Source organism: Rhinolophus sinicus, linkage group LG15, assembly GCF_036562045.2.
Source record: "Rhinolophus sinicus isolate RSC01 linkage group LG15, ASM3656204v1, whole genome shotgun sequence".
In the NCBI taxonomy this organism is placed as follows: domain Eukaryota; kingdom Metazoa; phylum Chordata; class Mammalia; order Chiroptera; family Rhinolophidae; genus Rhinolophus; species Rhinolophus sinicus.
Genome location: NC_133764.1, coordinates 45727540 through 45749610, shown reverse-complemented (window position 1 = coordinate 45749610; position 22071 = coordinate 45727540). Strand labels below are relative to the sequence as shown.

At 34.5% G+C, this 22071-nt stretch overlaps 1 protein-coding gene across 1 annotated transcript in view; it reads left to right on the top strand.

Moving 5' to 3' along the window:
* NPEPPS (aminopeptidase puromycin sensitive) overlaps positions 1 to 22071 on the top strand; it is a 69980-nt gene that overhangs the window by 2520 nt on the left and 45389 nt on the right. Inside the window, exon 2 of the mRNA XM_019740636.2 lies at positions 6464 to 6548. Within this exon, the coding sequence (XP_019596195.1) occupies positions 6464 to 6548 (85 nt within the window). The remainder of the gene's footprint in view (positions 1 to 6463; positions 6549 to 22071) is intronic.

Sequence of the window (22071 nt, the reverse complement as noted above, 5' to 3'; positions counted from 1 at the left end):
AAGGATGATTGGACTTTTTAAGTGTATGCATTGCCACCTTTGTAAGTATAAAGAGGAATTAACATTAGGAAAAAGTTAACAGCAAAAACACACACATGTTAATGTTTTTGAAATTCATGGATTGGAGCAGTAAGTTTGAATTGTGGCATTAGATGGTATCTTACTGTTGAAATCTAAAAATGTGGACAAAATTATATCTCTGGAAACCCAGATTTATAACTGGTATTGGGTCAGTTTTCTAATAGTTGAAATTACATTACACAAAGTATGCAAGTTGTTTGGTTGCTTTAGTTGCAGAATTTTATGATAAGCCCAAAGTATTTATACAGGTTACATATTAGAAATTTAGTGGATTTTTAACCTGGCCTGGGTGTGTACTCCTGGGGAAGGTGAAGAAATTAGTGTGTGCTAATTTCAAAAGTAGTTTGGTCTATTTCAGCAGGTTTTGAAAAGGTGTTATCATGGGCCTAGAGAAATGGGACATTCCTTTTTCTCTCCCTTTATATTATATTTGATATTTGAGAGCAACGGATTTTTGTTAACTATTTTAAATTCTAACTCTCTTGCTTTGTGGATAATTAATTTAAAAATAAATTACAAGTTTAAGTGAGTGGCTACAATTCCTTGTTATGATTGTGTAGTGGTTTATACAGCAGTTGGGCTTTTTCTTATGGAAATGTTATACCTGTGCCAGGGAAATTAACTTCATCCTTCAAGGCCAGAAGTCAGGATATACTAGACAATCCCTGGCCTCCGCCAGCAAAATATTATGTTGGTGATGACTAAATTGGCATTTAGAGGAGAGTTACAGATACAGTAGTTTGTTTGGCAGGCTAAAACTTGGCATCTAAATGGATGTTATTGTCAACCCTGTGTTACGGAATTTTCTGCCTGAATTTTGCTTATTTTCTATGCAGTTATTTTGTTTGTTTCTTGTTACTTTAGAAAATGATAAAATTAATAATTTGTCCAGCATTGAGCTAGATCACTAAATGGTTTTAAGAGATTAAATTTGAAAGATAGATAAGGAATTGAATTTGTTCAGATTTTCTATTCTGTTTCTTGAAATGTATCTATGAGGAAACACCTAAGAAATTTTTATATGTTAAACTTTATCTAATGTCATCTGTCAATGAATTCTGTGGTGAATTTCCCAGATAAATGAAGCTTACCCTTTGAGGCACTTAGAATTAAAAAAACACACAAAAACATTTACTAATTAGGATGGAAATATTCCTAAAATGTGTTTTTTTTAATTGGGGAATATTGGGGAACAGTGTGTTTTTCCAGGACCCATCAGCTCCAAGTCAAATGGTTGTTTTCAATCTAGTTGTGGAGGGTGCAACTCACTGGCCCATATGTTGGGACTTGAACCAGTGACCTTGGTGTTATGAACATGGTGCTCAGTTCTAACCACTGAGCGAACCGGCTGCCCATCAGGGGCTCAGCTCCAAGCTCAAGCTGTTGTGCCCGTTGTTTTCAATCTAGCAGAGGGCGCAGTTCACTGGCCCATGTGGGAATTGAACTGGCAACCTTGTTGTTAAGAGCTCACGTTCTAACCAACTGAGCTAACCAGCCGCCCCGTAAAATGTATTTTCTTAAACTCTGTAATTCCTCGTGATCTAGGTTATTTGTTTTCTTCTTTTTCAAAATACTGGACATTATTCTGAACATCTGTCATTGATACTTATAACCATAGATTACCTAAAACTGTGTACTATGATTTATTAATTTCATTATCTGTTCTTTAAAGTTTTCTTGTTTGTTTTCCTTACTCTCAGGTTATTCTTGCTGCTTACTGTGCCTTGCTGCCTGTTGTGCAATTTCTTCCCTCTTCTATTTTACTGAACTTGATTTGAAGAGGTCTAAGTAACCAGATAAACAAGCTTGTTTGAGCTTAAAAATAAATTTCTAAGTGAGGGTTTGATGGATTTCTCTTCTGAGTGAAGGGTATGAGCTTTATTGTATGAACTTTGTATCATCTATTCTGGCTTTCCATACAGGCTTTTTTTTTTTTTTTTTTTAACTTCCTGGTTCTGTATAATTGATATGGTCCAATACAACCTGAATAAATGTGGTCTTAAGTAGTAAATTATCTATGAAACTTCTCTGAACTTTGCTACATAAATGAACCTGCTCTTACTGTAAAGTAAGTCTTATTCTAATCGGTATGTGAGTTAGTGGCAAAGGACTGAATCTTCTGATAGCTGTTTTGTTGTTGACGGAGATTAGTTTTCCACATCTTGGACATTTCCTTTTGAACACTATACCAGTATGTAGTTCTTAGTTTACTTGTATTCTCTATAAAATTTTATTTTAAACTAGGAAATATTTTAGAAATACAGAAAAGTAACCCATTACCCAAATTTACCAGATATTAATGTTTTGCCCCATTTGCTTCAGACGATGCATGATGTTTTTTGGGAAGTAAAATATCACGGATATCACTAAAGCCCATTTCCATCTCTTCCCACCCCTACCCCCAGAGATAACTTCTCTCTTTGGGTAGGTGAGTAGTATTCCTAAGAATAGTCTTAAAGTTTCATTACATATATAAGTAGCCACAGACAATAAATACCAATATTCTGTATGTTTAACATTTTTACATTAATGGTACTTATTATGACTTTCTGTAACTTTTCCAGTGTCTCTTTTCAGTGTCTCTTTTGTTAGAAAACTTGGCTCAACTTTGTTTACTAATTATTTGCTCCTTATTGTCTTTAGAAATTATAGCCCTATTCCACAAAGACAACAATTATTACAAAATTTTAATGATGAAATCACTTGTTAGGCAGAGTGACTCAGACTTCATTCAGACTGACTGGTATTTGTAATCGTCACGCTGGAGATTTCCTTTTACTAAAATCTCAGGATTTTGGCAATCATAAAAAAACCTTTTGAGTCTTACCATAGTACATGTAAGGTGCATTCCTAAGTGATTGTAGTAAAGACTCATTCAGGGTAAAAAAAATTGTCTCAGATTACTGCCTTCCTAGCTCATAGGAAACTTCCATTGTAAAATTGTTACCAATGGTCAAGCTGCCTCTTTGGAGGAGCCATTACTTGGCATTGGTTCAGCTGAAGTATAGTCTGTGTGGGACTCCAAGAAGACTTAACCCTGGGTTTGAATCAAACAAGGACACACTAACTTTCCATTCTTTAATAGCATCAAATGGAAAAGTTGAAAATGAGCTTGTTATTAACCCAATTTATATGCCAACTTTAACATTTTGCTTCTCTTTTAAGCTTGGAAACTGAAAATCTTAAGCTGAAATTCCTTTAAATTATTACCTGTATTTTTGATAGTGGAACACACAGGTAATATTCACTAACATGATGATGTTAATAAGTGAGAAGTCACATACTGAATCATCAGGTTAGTACTATTGTTGGGAAAGCATCAAAAAGAGCAGTGTTACACAGTGTACTGTCAAACCCTGAAGCATCTGCTTAAGTCTATATGGCTATTTGAAATTACCTTCCTTGGGCGGTGCATATATGCTGATATCCAAAGTGCCATATATTATAGCACATAGTTCTTAAATTTTATATCATTCTAATCAGGCACTTTATAAACTGTTAGGTGAATGCTGTTAGATGACATTTAGAGTAACATCTTTATGATTAGAGCACATTTAATCTTGATCTCTGTGTGCCTTAATAATAACATCTATTAATTACTATGTATCAGGCGCTAAATGCTACAACAAGCACTTTCTATGGATTATCCTGTTGTTTAAAATGCGTCTCTAATATAAGACAGAATATACTGTCCAATTTGTAAAAATTGAGTGGAGTTTATTACTAAGATAAGTATTTTTGTTTCTTTGGTTCTTTCCTCCCACCCTTTCAGAAATGGCAGTATTCCTGAAAAAAAAAAAAATAGTAGCTGTTCAACAAGTAGCTTAATTCATTAGTATAAACAGGTGGGTTTTCCTCACAGGAGGAACTGAAATATACTTGTAATTGGATGTAGCGCACTGTGCCTTTCCAAAGTACACACTTTCTTTTAGAGTGTTACAGTAGTGGTGAGATAAATGTAATTTGGCATACGAGTATGTAGTGTTGTACAGGTATCTTGACATTGGTAGATTAACTGCTTGGCTACCATGAAATTCACTGTAGATGTTGATGGATGAAAATATGGTTGCCTAGATAAAGATTAAGATGCATAACTAAACCACTGTTATTATTCTGTTGGCATAAATTTCAAACTCTGGAAGGTTTTATTCATTTTACTTTGGAGCACACCCAGTATGTGCTTCATTTCTCTGTTTCCGGATTTTTTGAAGTCATTTTTTGAACAGGCAAAGATTTTTTCTTTTTGTTCAAATGCCGTGCTGTAAATGGACAGTTGGGACATAAAAGTTTTAAGTACTGTTTAGGTATGTTCTGGTGAAATAAACACTGTAAAGGAATATTACCACTTACTAAATTTAAAAAATGTGCACATTAAATGACATTTTTGTTTAGAAACAGGAAGATTTGATTTATGAGAAGGATATTTTTCTGATGAGACAAAATAGTTTCACTTTATATGTTAGAGATTTTGACAGTCTGACAATTATAGTTTATAATTAATCATGTGTATGTATTGATTGTAATAAAATGATTACTCTTAGGTATAGCTTTCTCATACAGATATTACATTATTCCTGTATCCTTACCTAGTTTTGTGGTCTGTTCAATGATCTCAAGGCATTATTGATCTACACGTGAGGGTTTTTTTAGTCTACACAGTGTTTTTGAAAATTTTGAATTAGTTACCATCCATTAAAAAGTGGGAGGTTGCAAATGAAATCTGAATTTGTGGCTTTTTTTTTTTTTTAATTGGAAGATCTGTCAACAAACACTAAATCTGCTTTTCAGTATAGCAATAATTGGTTGGCTCCGCGAAGTGGCTACTCTCCCCTTCCATTATGCATACCTTTCACCTGGCCTACTGCACTCACCTCAGTTGGCCTCTACAGGTATTTGTTTGTGAGTTAGGGCATCTGTATTTTTGTTATTTTAGATTCAGACCATTCAAGTGTCTAAAAATGAATTTGAGGTGTTTTTGGGTTTTTGTGTTTTTTTTGAATTTGAGGTTTTGTTTAATGTAGGCAGTATATAAAAATAAGATTACAATCAAACTGAAAAATGGGCAAGAGTTATGAACAAGCAATTTGCTGAGGAAAAACTTAGTGCCAAAAAAAAAAAAATAATGCTTAGTAACCAGTGTTACTACTGATGAGGGAAATGCTAATCTAAACAATGGAATACCATTTAATACCCATCAGATTGTCAACAATTTTTAATTTTTTTGGAGAATGCTGAAAGTGGGATTTCTTTATTCTTTGCTCATGAGAGTGTCAGTTGAGACAACTCTGGAGTATAATTTGACAATTCTTGGTAAAGAAAACGAGTGCACAAGAAACCAAGGACCAAAATATGTATTATAGTACTATCTTAAATATTAATAACAAGAAAGTGAAAATAACCTGTCTTCCTTCAGGAAGGAAATGGATAAATAACTGGTTTATTTATAGAATGGAATACTAGTATGCAGGAGTTAAAATGAATGAATTAGGTATACATCTATCAGCATCTACCCATCTCAGAAACAGTGTTAAATGAAAACAGCAGACTGAAAAAGATTGTATGCAATTTGATACCATTTGTATAAAATTAAAAACATTGTTTGTTGATCTTTATACATGTAGCGTAAGTACTAAGCTTACATAGGAAAGATATACTTTAGCCTTAGGATAGTGGTTAGCTCTAGGGAATGAGGAAGAAAGGAAAGTGCTGTTTTTATTTCTATATTTTATTTTTTTGGACTTGAAGCAAGAAAGACAAAGTCCTAAAACTTTATTTAATCTTGGTGGTTAGTTATTAGTATCTGTTACATCCAAAATGTTTCTTTGGGGGGAAAAAAATTTAAAGTGTTTTATGAAGTTTTGACATAGTTTATGATATCAGCTTTCTTCCTCTATCCTTATAAAGGGTCTCATGCTGGGTATGATGTATGGGTTACAATACGTAATTAATTGCAACATATAAGAAATGTTTCCTAATTAAATTTTTTTTCTTGAAAATAAAAAATAATTATGGAGTGGTTATAAATTGAAAATAGATGGTGCTGAGAGGTTTTTGAGTAAAACACTTTGCTAAATGAGAAAAAAAGTGATTATAAATCAAGATTTGAGTAGAAAAAATTGCTTTTATTTTAGTTCACAGGTCGAATGTTTAAGTTCTGTGAAATACTTAAATATTTATTATTTTAATATAACTTGAAAATGTGAATTGCTTTGGATTACTTAAAACTCATTTATTTCTACCATTGATGTATAAATACTCAGTTTAGGTTTTAGTGATGTCTGGGTTTTTAAAAATTGCCTGCAACATACATTAGGCCGAGATGAAGATGTACATATCATTAATCTAGGCTGTTTTCTGACTGCCGGCTTTTCTTTCCCCTTAGGTGAGGCAGGCAACCAATCAGATTGTGATGAACTGTGCTGATATTGACATTATTACAGCGTCATATGTACCAGAGGGAGATGAAGGTAGGAGCTGTTTTCTGTTTTAACTTGCTGTCTCTGTTTTGTGTATGATATGTATTTGTGTGTGTGTGTAATATATACATTTTTAGGTTAAGATGTCCATGTTTATTACTTTAGAAATAGGAAAATTCTTTAGATATTCTTGGGAAATATTTGAGTAGTGTAATCTGAGATAAAGGAAATCTACTTTAAACATTAAATTACTTTGTGACACTAGACAGATCACATCTTCGTAAGTGTAAAATGAATATAATACCATGTATATAAAGCTGAAGAGTTATTTTAAAAAGTAAGGACTTTGAACACAAAAGGTTCATCAAGGGGGTTTAGTTCACATGTGGTTGTCTTAAAGATTTTCTTTCCTCTTGAACTATAGATTAAAATTGAGATGATAAATTGCTCATAATTGGGAGAACAATATTTGCTTTATGAGATCGAATATGAAGGTTAGAAGCTAGATGATGTAGTTAGTTACAGGGGAAGAATGAATATACTGTATTAAAAAGAAACGGTATAGAATGTGTAGGAACTCAACAGAACATCTTTAAAATGAGAACTATTTTAGACCTTGTACTTACAATAAGGATGCAATTAAGTAACCAGTTTTGGCCTGAATTGTTATTCCCACATAAGCTGCATTTTCAAAAGTTATCAAGTTTGGCATATATTCACATATATAATGCTGGAACTGACTTGCTTTTTGCTTTTGACTTTACCTTGACATTCCTTGTCAGCATGGTCTATTGATTAGTCTCTACTATTACGATACTTCCTCTTAGAAAGTCTTCTCATTTGATATAAAATAAGTTAGAAATTTGACCTTTTAATTTACGTTTTGTATTGCTGTTTCCCTCTCCTTTACATTATACTGAAAAGAAGCATACAAGTAACATTTTAAGTCCTGGCAATATTTATTCTATGATTTTTTTCTTAAATTATCTTGTCCATAGAAAGACAAAAAGCAAAGTAAGTAGCAGTTGAGCATATTATTGCCAAGAAGTACTTATGTTCAATTGATTGTAAATGAGATCAAACTGGTACAATTTTAAATTAAAGGACCAGATCCCTCAAATGGACTTTGAATGCATGCCAACTTTTAAAAAATTGTTGGGTAAATGAAAGAGAGATACCTAATTTTTTTTTTACTGAAGAAAAATGGAAGCACCTTAGCCAAACAAGCTCTCTTTATTGTAGGTAGAGCACATTTAAATTCATTGTAGGCTTTTAAAATGGTGTCCAGTATAGATAGGTAGAGATAGTAAAAGAAATGTGCACCCTCCAGCTGGCATGGTTTCAGCTCAGGTTTCTTTTTTATCTTCCTCTACTAAACTGTCAAGAAAGAAGAATTCAGAAAACTTAAATGTTTTGAATCAGCATAACCGGCTGATGCCAAGCTCGTAATGACCCGAATCTCAAGGAAGCAGCGTTCGTGTTCTCACTAAGAGGGTCAGAAGAGAAATGAAAACTTAGGGGAAGTGAAGAGAATTGGGAGAGAATTCAGATAAAGCATTAAATATTTTTAGAGACATAAAATATTTTCCTTAGAACCAGCTAAGGTACATTTCTCAACTCATTTCTCCTACAGCAACAGGAAAAACCTGGAGTCGTATGTAAGCCCATTTACTTTTAGCATCCAAGAGAATGGGCGCTATTAATATGGTATTTTACTGTCTCAGTCAGAAACAAAGATAGATTTGGCTTTCCAGATGTATATGTATATCTTAATTTTGCCCTTGGACACAGTAGCATTTCTTGATTTTTTTACCTTATGGAAGAGTATAACGTTGTTTCTTTAGAAACTAGTGGTTGTGAATCTGACTGCCAGCTCCTTCCAAGGCTGTATGCTGATGGCAGGGGAACAAATGAGTCAGTAGGAGAGATACGTGTTATTAACCCATCTAATCTCATGTAGTACCTATTAATACTGATGATTACCTTCTGCAGTACCTATTTATATATCTGTAGCCACCAAATCTTGGTGGTTTTAGGTAAAATCAGAAAATTATTTGAAGGCGTGAAATTGTTGCTTCTCTATATAAGTTTTTAATTGATGAAAAAGGCCATCTTGTGATAATGTGCAGTAACCCAAAAAGACCTATTGGCATGTGTCTCTTCAAACTAAGGCGCTGTCTGTTAAACAGAAATAATTTATTTTAAAACCTATTTGAGATCTTTGTAATGTTTTTAAAATGAGAAATCAGTAAGAAAAACGGCTGAAAACTGTTTTTGTTACTGTTCTGCACTTCAAGGGTTGGTGAAATCACTAGCACTTAAGCCAGTGCAAGGCGTGCACCTCCCTACACAGTGCAGGCATTAGTATTGTCATCAGCTTCTGCTAGAGAAATAGGACACTTTTGAGTGCCTGAACTCAGGTCCTGGCAGGTAAAGTGCCTGAACTCAGGTCCTGGCAGGTAAAGAGTCTTTTAATTTATCGTTAGTAGATGGCTTGGGCATAACCACATAGAAAATGATCACTTGTAAGTTTTGTACCAACTTTTCCCTTAGTATACTCTGTCAGGTAATGTAGAATTAGGTGTGTAAGAAAAAGTTTTCCCCTCAGTGACATCATGTTTCATACAAAGTTCTAATGTATAGTTTCAGATCCACCAGCATCACTTTGGTTTATCCAAATAAGGCATGTAAATTTTAACATTTATTCTTGAAGTAAGATTGTATTTTTCAGTGTGTGCATATGTATGCGTGTGTTTAATGAAAGAATAAAACAGCTTAGTCAGAAATACTGCCAAACATTAATAATTTCAAGCAAAACTATTAACTTGAAAAAAGGAACAGTTTTTTTCTTTTTTTTACCATCCCCTTCCTCCGTTTTTCAGAATAGTTTTTTAATTAAAAATAATAAAAAGGAATAGTTTCTTACACTTGAACATAAGCCTTTATCCAATTATTAATAGTATATAGTCTGTCATACAATTATGTGTGGATTAGTAATAGCATTAATAAACCACCATCTCTTTGTAAGAGAATTGCTTATGTCCTCATTTTGGAAATACATACACAACTAATTAAATTCTAGCCCTCAAATCAGGAAGATTGAAACAGAAGGGAAAATCATCCATTTCTAATACAAATGTATTGAAATGTGATATAGAATTTCATAAGGAAATTTTGAACCTGAGTATAACTTTAGTTATACTGAGTTTATTTATACTGAGTATAACTTTAGTTATAAAAATATAATAGGGGCCTCAAATCAAAGTTACTGTTAGGGTTAAGCAAATAACAAACATGAATGAATTGGGCTGAATATAGGAAAATAGAAATGTTGGGACAGAGGCTGAACCAGAGAGTGCAAGTCTCACATAAATATATTAAAATTTAAAAAAAACAACACCTTTTCTGGCCAAACAGAACATATTTGAGGGCTGTATTGAGTTCTGTTGAGTTTACAACCTCTGAAGAGGGATTCCAGAGAACTGTGATGTGTTATATGTATTCTTTATCCCTTAGGCATGAAGATAAGACTTGAGCATAGCTGTCTCATTAAAAAGAGGAAAAAGCCTATGAGATTCTTCTAGGTTCTATATTGAAGCTGATATAATGTATAAAATGCCATGTTAAATATATTAAGCAAATTGTTTTAGTTTGTTGTGTGTACATACTTTTAAAAGATTCAGAATATAAACAATACCTATTTTTAAGGTAGCTCTAAGAGTTTTTCAAGCACTAAAATGGACTTATGTCTGAGATCATGTTTTTATTTCTGGTTTATTGACTGTTCCCAAGTATATTGAGTTTTGGGAATTTTGAACATAAAGTCTGTTATGTGCTATTACCATTCTGAAGAATGGGTAAATTAGTGCACAAGCTAACCACTATTCCAGGCTACGTTGAGGAACCAAATATCTTCCCAGTTCTTTTTAGAGCAGTTTTAAGTTCACAGCAAAATTCAATAGAAAGTGGAGAGGTTTCCTATATCTCCTCCGTCCCCACCCATGCACTGCCTCCTCTGTGGTCATTCCAAAGCATAGTGGTACATTTGTTAACGGTCGGTGAACCTCCATTGACACCTCATTATCATCCGAAGTCCATAGTTTACAATAGGGCTCGCTCTTGGTATTATACATCCTATGGGTTTTGACAAATGTATAATGACATGTATCCTCCATTATAGTATCATGTAGAATTGTTTTACTACCCTAAAAATCCTCTGTGCTCCTCCCCAACCCCTGGCAACCACTAATCCTTTTACTATCATCATAGTTTTGTCTTTTCCAGAATGTCATATAGTTGGAGTCATACAGTATGTTGCCTTTTCAGATTGACTTCTTTCACTTAGTAATATGCATTTAAGTTTCTTCTCTGTCTTTGCTTGATAGCTATTTCTTTTTAGCTCTGAATAATATTCTGTTGTCTGTATGTACCAGTTTATTTATCCATTTGCCTACTGAGGGACTTCTCTGTTGCTTCCAAATTTTGGCAGTTATGAATAAAAGTGATATAAATATCCATGTCCAGGTTTTTGTGAGGATATGTTTTCAGCTCTTTTGGGTAAATACCAAGGAGTGTGGTTCATGGATCTTATGATAAGAGTGTTTCTTGTTTTGTAAGAAACTGCTAAACAATCTTCCAAAGTGGTTGTGCCATTTTGCATTCCCACCAGCAATGAATGAGAGTTTCTGTTGCTCCACATGCTTTCCAGCATTTCTTGTTGTCTGTGTTTTAGATTTTGGCCATTCTAACCGGTGTGTAGTGGTGTCATTATTGTTTTAATTTGCAGACTCCTAGTGACATGATGTTGACAAATCTTTTCATATGTGTGCTTGCCATCTGCATATCTTCTTTGGTGAGGTGTCTGTTCAGACCTTTTGCACAATATTAATTGGGTTATTATTTTTCTTATTGTTGAGTTTTAAGAATTCTTTGTACATTTTGGATTATAGTCCTTCATCAGATGTGTCTTTCTTTTGGTGGGGTGGGGGGGAACAGGACTTTATTGTGGAACAGTGTATACTTGCAGGACTTTTTTTTTTCCAAGTCAAGTTGTTGTCTTTTCAATCTTAGTTGTGGAGGGTGCCGTTCAGCTTCAAGTTGTCCTTTCAGTCTTAGTTGTGAAGGGCGCAGCTCAGCTCCAGGTCCAGTTGCCATTGCTAGTTGCAACGGGCACCGCCCACCATCCCTTGCGGGAGTGGAACTGGCAACCTTGTGGTTGAGAGCCCATGCTCCAACCAACTGAGCCATCCTGGAGGCAGCTCAGCTCAAGGTGCTGTGTTCAATCTTAGTTGCAGGGGGTGGAGCCCATCATCCCTTGCGGGACTTAAGGAATTGAACTGGCAACCTTGTGGCTGAGAGCCCACTGGCCCATGTGGGAATCGAATCAGTAGCCTTCAGAGTTAGGAACATGGAGCTCTAACCACCTGAGCCACCGGGCCGGCCCATCTTCTCATTCTCTTGACATCGTCTTTCTTAGAGCAGAAGTTTTTTATTTTAATGAAGTCCAGATTATCTTTTTTTGTGTGTGTGGATCATGCCTATGGTGTTATAACTAAAAAGTCACCACATGATGACAATTCTTAATCTGCCTTTGTAATAGTTTGCATTATAGAGCAAATCCTTTATTTATATTTTAGAAAATGTTAGTGCCAAAATATTTAGAATATTACTCCCCCTTAAATAAAGATTTAAAAATTCTGGTTAAAAAAAAAAAGTCATTACAGTTCCCAAGGTCAACTAGTTTTTTTCCTGTGTTATCTTCTAGGAGTTTTATAGTTTTGCATTTTGCATTTAGGTCTAATCCATTTTGAGTTAATTTTTGTAAAAGGTGTAAGGTCTGTATCCAGATTAATTTTCTTTGCATGTTTATATCCAGTTCTTTCAGCACCATGTGTTGAATAGCTAGTTCCATTGTATTGCTTTTGCTCCTTTGCGAAAGATTAGTTGACTGTATTTGTGTGGGTCTATTTCTAAGCTCTCTATTCTGTTCCTTTGATCTATTTATCTGTAATTTCTCCAATACCACATCGTCTTGTTTACTGTATCATCATAGTAAGTTTTGAAGTTGGGTAGTGTCAGTCCTCTGACTTTGTTCTTAAATATTGAGTTGGGTATTCTGGAATGTTTGCCTCTCCATATAAACTCGAGAATCAGTTTTTCATCCACAAAATAACTTTCTGGGATTTTGATTGAGATTGGCATTGTCTTCTTATCCATGAACATGGATTATCTCTCAATTTATTTGGTTCTTTGGTGTCTTTCATCAGAGTTTTGTAGTTTTTCTCATTTGGATCTCATATATATTTTGTTAGATTTACACCTAAGTATTTCATTTTGGGAGGTGATAATGTAAATAATAATGTGTGTTTAATTTTAAATACCACTTACTCATTGCTAGTATATAGGAAAGTGATTTACTTTTGTATATTAACGTTGTATCCTGCAACCTTGCTGTAATTGCTTATTAGTTCCAGGACTTTTTTGTCAATTCTTTTGAATTTCTATGTGACCATGTTGTTTGTGAACAAAGACCGTTTTATTTCTGCCTTCCCAATAAGTATAACTTATTTCCTTTTCTTGTCTTATTGCATTACCTAGGACTTCCAGTATGACGTTGAAAGGCAGTGATGAGAGGGGACATCTTTGCCTTGTTCCTCATCTTAGCTGGAAAGCTCAGAGTTTCTCACCATTAAGCATGATGTTAGCTGTAGAGTTTTTATAGATGTTCTTTATCAAGTTGAAGTTCATCTTTATTCCTAGTTTGCTGAGAGTTTTTATCATGAATGGGTGTTGGATTTCATCAGGTGTTTTTTCTGCATCTGTTGATAAGATTGTGTGATTTTTCTTTGATAGCCTGTTGATGTGATGGAGTACATTAATTGATTTTTGAAAGTTTAAACAGCCTTGTGTACTGGGATAAATCCTACTTGGTCATAGTATATAGTTCTTTCTATACATTGTTGGATTCAATTTGCTAATAAATTTTTGAGGATTTTTGTATCTATATTCATGAGATATTGGCCTTTAGTTTCCTTATAATATCTTTGATTTTGATATTAGGATAATGCTGACCTCATAGAATAAGTTAGGAGATATTCCTTCTACTTCTATCCTCTGGAAGAGATTACAGAGAATGTGTATAATTTCTTCCTTAAATGTTTGGTAGAATTCACGATTGAACCCACCTGGGCCTGGTGCTTTCTGTTTTGGAAAATTATTAATTGTTGATTCAATTTCTTTAATGGTTATAGGCCTATTCAGATTTTCTTGTGTAAGTTTTGGCCGATTGTGTGTTTCAAGGAATTGGTCCGTTTCATCTAGGTTATCAAATTTGTGGGCATAGAGTTGGTCATAATATCTATTCCTTTATTATGCTTTTAATGTCCATGGATCTGTAGCGATATCTCTTCTTTCAATTCTGATTTTAGTAATTTGTTTCATTTCTTTTTTTCTTAGGCTAGAGGCTTACTGATTTTGTTGGTCTTTTCAAAGAACCAGCTTTTGGTTTTGTTGATTTTTCTCTGCTGATTTCCTGTTTTCAATTTCATTGATTTCTGCTCTGATTTTTATTATTTCTTCCCTTCTGCTTACTTTGGATTTAATTTGCTATTCTTTCTCTAATTTCCTAAGATGAAGCTTAGGTGATTGACTTTAGATCTTTCTTCTTTTTTTTTTTTTTTAAAGATTTTATTGGGGAAGGGGAACAGGACTTTATTGGGGAACAGTGTGTACTTCCAGGACTTTTCTCCAAGTCAAGTTGTTGTCCTTTCAATCTTAGTTGTGGAGGGTTCTGTTCAGCTTCAAGTTGTTGTTCTTTCAGTCTTAGTTGTAGAGGGCGCAGCTCAGCTCCAGGTCCAGTTGCCGTTGCTAGTTGCAGGGGCACAGCCCACCATCCCTTGCGGGAGTTGAACCAGCAACCTTGTGGTTGAGAGGACACACTCCAACCAACAACTGAGCCATCCGGGAGGCAGCTCAGCTCAAGGTGCCGTGTTCAATCTTAGTTGCATGGGGCAGAGCCCACCATCCCTTGCGGGACTCGAGGAATTGAACTGGCAACCGTGTGGTTGAGAGCCCGCTGGCCCATGTGGGAATCGAACCAGCAGCCTTCGGAGTTAGGAGCACGGAGCTCTAACCGCCTGAGCCACCAGCCCGGCCCAGATCTTTCTTCTTTTCTAACATATGGTTTCAGTATTATAAATTTCCATCCAAGCACTGCTTTCACTGCATCCTACACATTTTGATAAGTTGTATTTTCATTTTTGTTTAGTTCAAAATATTTTAAAATTCACCTTGAGGTTTCTTCTTTGACCCATGTGTTATATAGAAGTGTGTTGTTTAATCTCCAAGTATTTGGGGATTTTTCTAGCTATTTTTCTGTTATGATTTCTAGTTTAATTCTACTGTGGTCTGAGATCTGGCATATTATGATTTCTATTCTTTTAAATTAGTTAAGGTGTGTTTTATGACCCAGAATAGGGTTTGTCTTGGTGAATGTTCCATGTGAGCTTGAGTAGAACGTGTAATCAGTTGTTGTTTGATGAAATAGTGTATAGATGTAAATTTTATTCAGTTGATTGATGATACTTTTGAGTTCAGCTGTATCCTCACTGATTTTCTGCAGCTGGATCTGTCCATTTCTGCTAGAAGGGTGTTCAAGTCTCCAACTGTAATAGTAGATTCATCTTTCTCATTATTTTGTAGATTTTGCCTCATGTTATTTTGACACTCTGCTGTTAAACACATACACATTAAGGATTGTTATGTCTTCTTGGAGTATTGACTCCTTGATCATTATGTAATGCCCTTCTTAATTTTCCTTGCTTTGAAGTCTGCTCCATATGATATTAATATAGCTATTCCCACTTTCTTTTGATTACTGTTAGCATAGTATATCTTTTTCCATCCCTTTTAATATATATGTGTCTTGATATTTATATTTAAAGTGGATTTTTTAAACACAACATGTAGTTGGGTTTTGTTTTCTGAACTATTTTGATAACCTCTGCCTTTTCATTGGTGAATTTAGACCATTGATGTTTCATGTGATTATTGATATTGCTGGATTATTCATATCTACCATATTTGTTGTTGTTTTCTACGTGCTGCCCTTGTTTTTTGTTCCTGTTTTTGTCTTCCACACTTTTTCTGCCTTTTGGATTTAATTTTATATGATGCCATTTTTCTCTCTTTTCTTAGCATGTCAATTATACTTTTTTAAAGTTTTTTTTAGTGGTTGCCCTAGAGTTTGCAATATACATTTACAATTAATCCAAGTCCACTTTCAGATACTATACTGTTTCATAGGTAGTGTGAGTACCTTATTACAGCAGAATATTCCTAATTCCACCCTCCTATCCCTTGTATCATTGTTGTCATTCATTTCACTTACATAAAGGCACGTGCACGCACACACACACACAAACACACACAAGCCAGCTTAATCAAATACAGTGTTGCTATTAATGTTTTGAACAAACTATTATCTATTAGATCAATTAAGAATAGGAAAAATAAACTTTTGTATTTTACCTTCATTTTTTTCATTCTCTGCTGCTCTTCCTTTCTTTATGTAAACCTGAGTGTCTGACTTGTATCATTTTTCTTCTCTCTAAAGAACTTTTAATATTTCTAGCAGAGCATGTTTACTGGCAAGAAATTCTCTCAATTTTTGTTTGTCTGAAAAGCATGAGGGGAGTTTTCTCTCATAGTCACCGTTAGGGCCTGGTAGAACTCTTGGAGGTAAAAGAAAAGCATACAAGTCCCTCTGTGACTGGGTCCTCCTGGAATTTTTAACTCTCAGGCTTGTCCACACTGAGCTTCCAGCAGTTTGTCAATTACAGTTCAGGTGTTTCTACCCCAGCACTGGTTGCCAGAGGTGGTTTCTGGTCTGGTGAGTTGTGATGCTTTGTGTCTGACAGTCTCCAATTTTTTTCACAGCAGTTTGCCTCTGTGACTTCACTTCTCTGATGATCTAAGGAGAGTTGTTGATTTTTCAGTTTTTTTAGCTTTTTACTTGTTGTTAGGATAGAGTGGCAACTTCTAAGCTCCTTACACGGAAGACTAAATACCAGAAATCCTCTCAATGATTTTATTTTTATTTCCAATATAAAAGGTTACATTTTTTAATATATAAAAGCATCTGTACCTTTTTGTGGACATATGCTTTCATTTCTTTTGAGTAAATACCTGGGAGTACAATGCCCGCATCATGTGGAAGTGGAGAATTTTTAAAGAAACTGCCAATTTTCCAAAGTGGTTGTACCATTTTATATTCCCATCAACTGTGTGTGATGGTTCCAGTTGCTCCATATCCTTGCTAACACTTGTTATATTCTATCTTTTAAAGTTTAACTGTTCAAGTGGTTGTGTAGTGGTATATTGTTACGGTTTTAGTTTACTTTTAGGAAAAGATGTCCTAAATGCTAACGATGTTGGATATCTTTTCATGTCCTTATTTGCTGTCCATTTATCTCCCAAGGTGAAATATCTGTTCAGACCTTCGCCATTTGGAGGTGGGGGATTATCATCTTCTTACTGAATTTTAAGAGTTCTTTATAAATTCCAGATACAAGCCTTTGGACATGTTTTTCAGATACTCTCTCCCAGTCTTTGGCTTGCCTTTTCATTTTTGTTACAGTGGTTTTTGAAGAGCAGAAGTTTTTAATTTTAATGAATTCCAGTTTATTGAATTTTCTTTTATAGTTCATGTTTGTTTTGTGACCTATTTAAGAAGTCGTTGCAAAATTCAAGGACATTAATATTATCTTATGTGTTTTCTTCTAGAGTGTTATAATTTTAACTTTTACGTTTAGGTCTTCTATCCATTTTGAGTTAAATTTTATATATGGTATAAAGAGTCCATCTTCATTCTTTTGCACATGTATATCCAGTTCTCTCAGCACTGTTTTCTTCATTGAATGGTCTTAGCACCCTTGTTGAAAACCATCTGACCACATATGCAAGAGTTTATTTTGGAGCTCTCCATTCTATTCCATTGATCTGTATGTCTCTGTCTTTACGCCAGTACCACACATTTTTTGATTACTGCAGCTGTGTAATCAGGAAATGTGAAAACTGAATTTCATTCTTTTTTTCAAGATTGTTTTGGCTCTTTGGGGTCCTTTGAGATTCCATATGAATTTTTGGATGGCTTTTAAAATTTCTGCACAAAACACTATTGGGTTTTTAAGAGGGATAGAATCTAGAGGTTGCTTTGGAAATTATGGACATCTTAACAATATTAAATCTTGTAATCCATGAACAAAGAATGTCTTTCCATTTATTTATATCTTCTTTAACTTCTCTCAGCAATGTTTTACAGTTTTCAGTGTATAGGTCTTTCACCGCCTTGGTTAAATTTGTTCCTAAATATTATATATATTATGTATGTGTGTGTACATATATATATGTTATTATAAATGGAATGGCTTTGTTAATTTCCTTTTGAGATTGTTCGTTAGTGTATAGAAATGCAACTGATTTTTTTTAAAAAAAGATTTTATTGGGGAACGGGTACAGGACTTTATTGGGGAACAGTGTGTACTTCCAGGCCTTTTTTCCAAGTCAAGTTGTTGTCCTTTCAATGTTAGTTATGGAGGGTGCCGTTCAGCTTCAAGTTGTTGTCCTTTTAGTCTTAGTTGTGGAGGGTGCAGCTCAGCTCCAGGTCCATTTGCCGTTGCTAGGTGCAGGGGGCTCAGCCCACCATTCCTTGCGGGAGTCGAACTGGCAACCTTGTAGTTGAGAGGACGCGCTCCAACCAACTGAGCCATTCGGGAGCTCAACAGCAGCTCAGCTCAAGGTGCTGTGTTCAATCTTAGTAATGCAACTGATTTTTGTGTGTTGATTTTGTATCCTACAACTCTGCTGAATTTGTTTATTAGTTCTAACAGGGTTTTGGGTGTGTGTTTTTGTGTGTGTGTGTGTTTGTGTGTGTGTGTGTGTGTGTGTGTGTAAACGTTAGGATTTTCTACATATAAGATCATTTTGTCTGTGAACAAAGATAATTACTTCTTCATTTCCAGTTTGGTTGCCTTTTATTTCTTTTTCTTGCGTAATTACTCTGGCTAGAACCTCTAGTACTCTGTTGAATAGAAGTGGCAAAAGCAAGCATCCTGTCTTGTTCTAGGTTTTAAGGTAAAAACTTTCAGTGTTTCACAAAGTGAGACCATCTTGATCCAGTTGAATCTGTGTTTTTTCCCCCCCTTCAGTTTGCTCTTATTACTGGTTTGTAGTCCTGTCAGGGATCTTTACTAAGGTTTTTCCTTCCTTTTGGGCCCTGAAATCCAGTTTTTAGTTCTCTACCATTATAAAACTGCTTAAATCTAGGAGTCAGCAAATGTCTTGAGGGAAAATTGAATGAAAAATGTCAGACTTTATCTGTTATTTCGTTTTTCTGGGATCTTGGCCTTTAAATCCTGGCTACTTTGGTAGTCCTGAATTCCATTGTTTTGTCTCCCTAGCCCAGTGAGACTGCTGCAAACTTTATGAGTCTGCTTTCTTCATTAACCTCTATGTTCTGCTTAGAAGTCAGTAAATGCAACAAGAGAATAAAGAACCTCTGAATATAGAGCTGATCTTTGTGTGATTCCCAAACACTTAACATTTTTTTAATCCAGTTTTTATAGTTGTTCTGATACCAGCTAAGCTGTCATAGCCAGAAGCAGAAGGCTAGAGGCGTCATTTTAACATGTGAAATGTAATTCATTGTGAGATCTGTAGCAGAAGATATTTCATCCAACTATTTGTAGGACAAAGATTACTGGCCTTAATCCAGATACAGATTATCATTAGCAAGTATTAAGATAATAGTGTAATGATCTGAAGATTGTTATTAAAGTTTAAAACACTTTTGTAAACATTGCAGAAGAATAATTTTTAAAATATAAACAACTATAAAACAACTATGGTTATTTTCATCACATGGTATTTAATATATTGTTTTGCTCATATTTTAAAATTATAGAAGAAATATATGCTGGTTGTAATAAAATAAAACTATAAAATATAAGATGTGAAAGTCCTTTCTCTTCCCTTCATCGTATTACTTATCCCTCCATTCCCAGAAGTAACCATGTTAATACTCTGATATATGAATTCCTTTATACATGCTATTTTCTCTTTAATTACAGAAGTGAGATTATAATATACATAATTTTATAACTTGCTTTGTTAACTTAATGTGGTGTACATCTTTTAAGGCAATCTATGTAAATCTGTCTCGTAAAGGCCTAGTGTTTGTGTAGATGTATCATTTTACAAATCCATTTCTTAATGTTGCACATTTTGGTTATCCCTCCCTTTTTTGGCTATTATAAACAGCAGTACAAAGGACATCCTTTGTGCACCAGTGAGATTGGTATACCTATAAATTGCATCAAAAGTAAGAGTATGTTATATTTTAAACAGATATCAAATTATCTGTTATAGATATAGATTATCAAATATCCCTCCTAAAAAGTTACATCATTTTACATTCCCATCAAGAGTGTGAGAATGTTCATTTCTTTATCCTGCCATTACACTGGGTGTTGTTATTAATCTATACTGCCATTACATTAGATATTATCAATGTTTCTATTTTCTAATCTGAGAAGTGAAAAACATTGTTTTTATTTGAGCCTTTTGTTAAGAGGGATGAATGTACTTTTCATATACTTAGTGGCCTTTTAATTATTTTTTTGGGGGGTGTGTGGAAGGGGAACAGGACTTTATTGGGGAACAGTGTGTATTTCCAGGACTTTTTTCCAAATCAAGTTGTTGTCCTTTCAGTATTAGTTGTGGAGGGCACAGCTCAGCTCCAGGTCCAGTTGCCGTTGCTAGTTGCAGGGGCCACAGCCCACCATCCCTTGTGGGAGTTGAACCGGCAACCTTGTGGTTGAGAGGACGCGCTCCAACCAACTGAGCCATCTGGGAGCTCAGTGGCAGCTCAGCTCAAGATGTCACGTTCAATCTGTAGTTGCAGGGGGCGCTGCCCACCATCCCTTGCGGGACTCGAGGAATCAAACTGGCAACCTTGTGGTTGAGAGCCCACTGGCCCATGTGGGAATCGAACCAGCAGCCTTCAGAGTTAGGAGCATGGAGCTCCAACCGCCTGAGCCACCGGGCTGGCCCCCCTGTTAATTTTTATAACAATTATACATCTGTAATTTTTTTGCCCATTTTTGAATTGCTTTGAACATACCTTTTATATATTGTAGATAAACCCTTTGTTTTATATATTGCAAATGTTTTATCAGGTCTGTCTTTTGTTTTTTAACTTTGTTATGATATCTTTTGCCATATTAGTCAAATCTGTCAATTGAGTGAATTTTAAAAGTTAGCTTTCTACCTCAGCTTACTGAAAAGATATTTTGATTTTGCATTTTGAGTTTGAATTCTCTTTTGTGGTGTCTGGCTAGATTTTATATTCTATTTAGTATTTCTGCACTTGATTTAGTATGTGGTATTACAGGTCTACAGATTAGAATTCCTAATTAACATTCTGTGACCATTTGGTCACTGAATAATCTTGGGACTTATTCCAGAAATATTAGAACTTGCCTTAAAATAATCCTTAATAGGATTTATACTAACTTAATATTGAGTATGAGCCATCTACTTCTCTGCCTTCTCTCCCTGGGAATGATGAAAGTGAGACCATTTCAAACAGAAACTAAAACTTTCTCATCTTTTTAGTTCAGATATATTAATAGTTGATCTATACTAGTTATAAGCAAACTTGCCAGTAGTTTAGATTTCTGGAATAGTGTCAACTACACATGAAGAGACTATTTTACTTTATTGTAGAAGTCATTATCAGTTTCTTGTTAGAATTGTACCTTTTGTTATAAATCCTGTCTTGAGATGCTTTGACAACAGTTAACAATTCAGCGACAGTTTTTTGGAGAAGAGGTGTTTTTTTTTTTTCTCTCCATACTTTCCTATTTCCCAATTTAATGGAACTTTACTTTGAAGGTATATATACTCTTCCATCTAAGTACTGGTTGCAGACCAACACTATGTGGCTGCTTTATAAACATTTAACATTTTGGTTTATTTAAGTCTTGTTGATGTATACGTAAGTAATTATTTATGTAAACATCATAATTATACTAGAAGCAAGTATCTTTGTTATGGACCTTCAAGTACGATTGTGGAAAAAGTCACCTCTGTCTCCCAGATTCTGCCTCTCAACTCACTTTTCAGATAAATTAGCTCACCTTATATATATTAATGGAAGTTTATTATTTATGTAAACCTACCCCTCCAACCTTTTTTTTTCTTTTTTTCTAAGTGGTCATTTGTGTAGTCTTTCAAGGAATTTTATTAAATACTTATGTTTAAGGGATAGATTGGTAAGTGTAAAAACATGTCTGAAATATTATTTATCTACAAGAAACTTAAAACCAATTGCAAAGATAATGGAGACAAACAGAAGACACATTTTTCAACAAGGAAGAGTTTATATAACGTTAACATTAAAAGAAAACTTTAAATTTCTAATTTCCAAGCTTGTTGGGATTTCTAAGTTTATCCATGAACTGTGTTCTTCTTTCTATGCAGGATGGATCCATTTTTAAAAAGTAATGTATAAGTA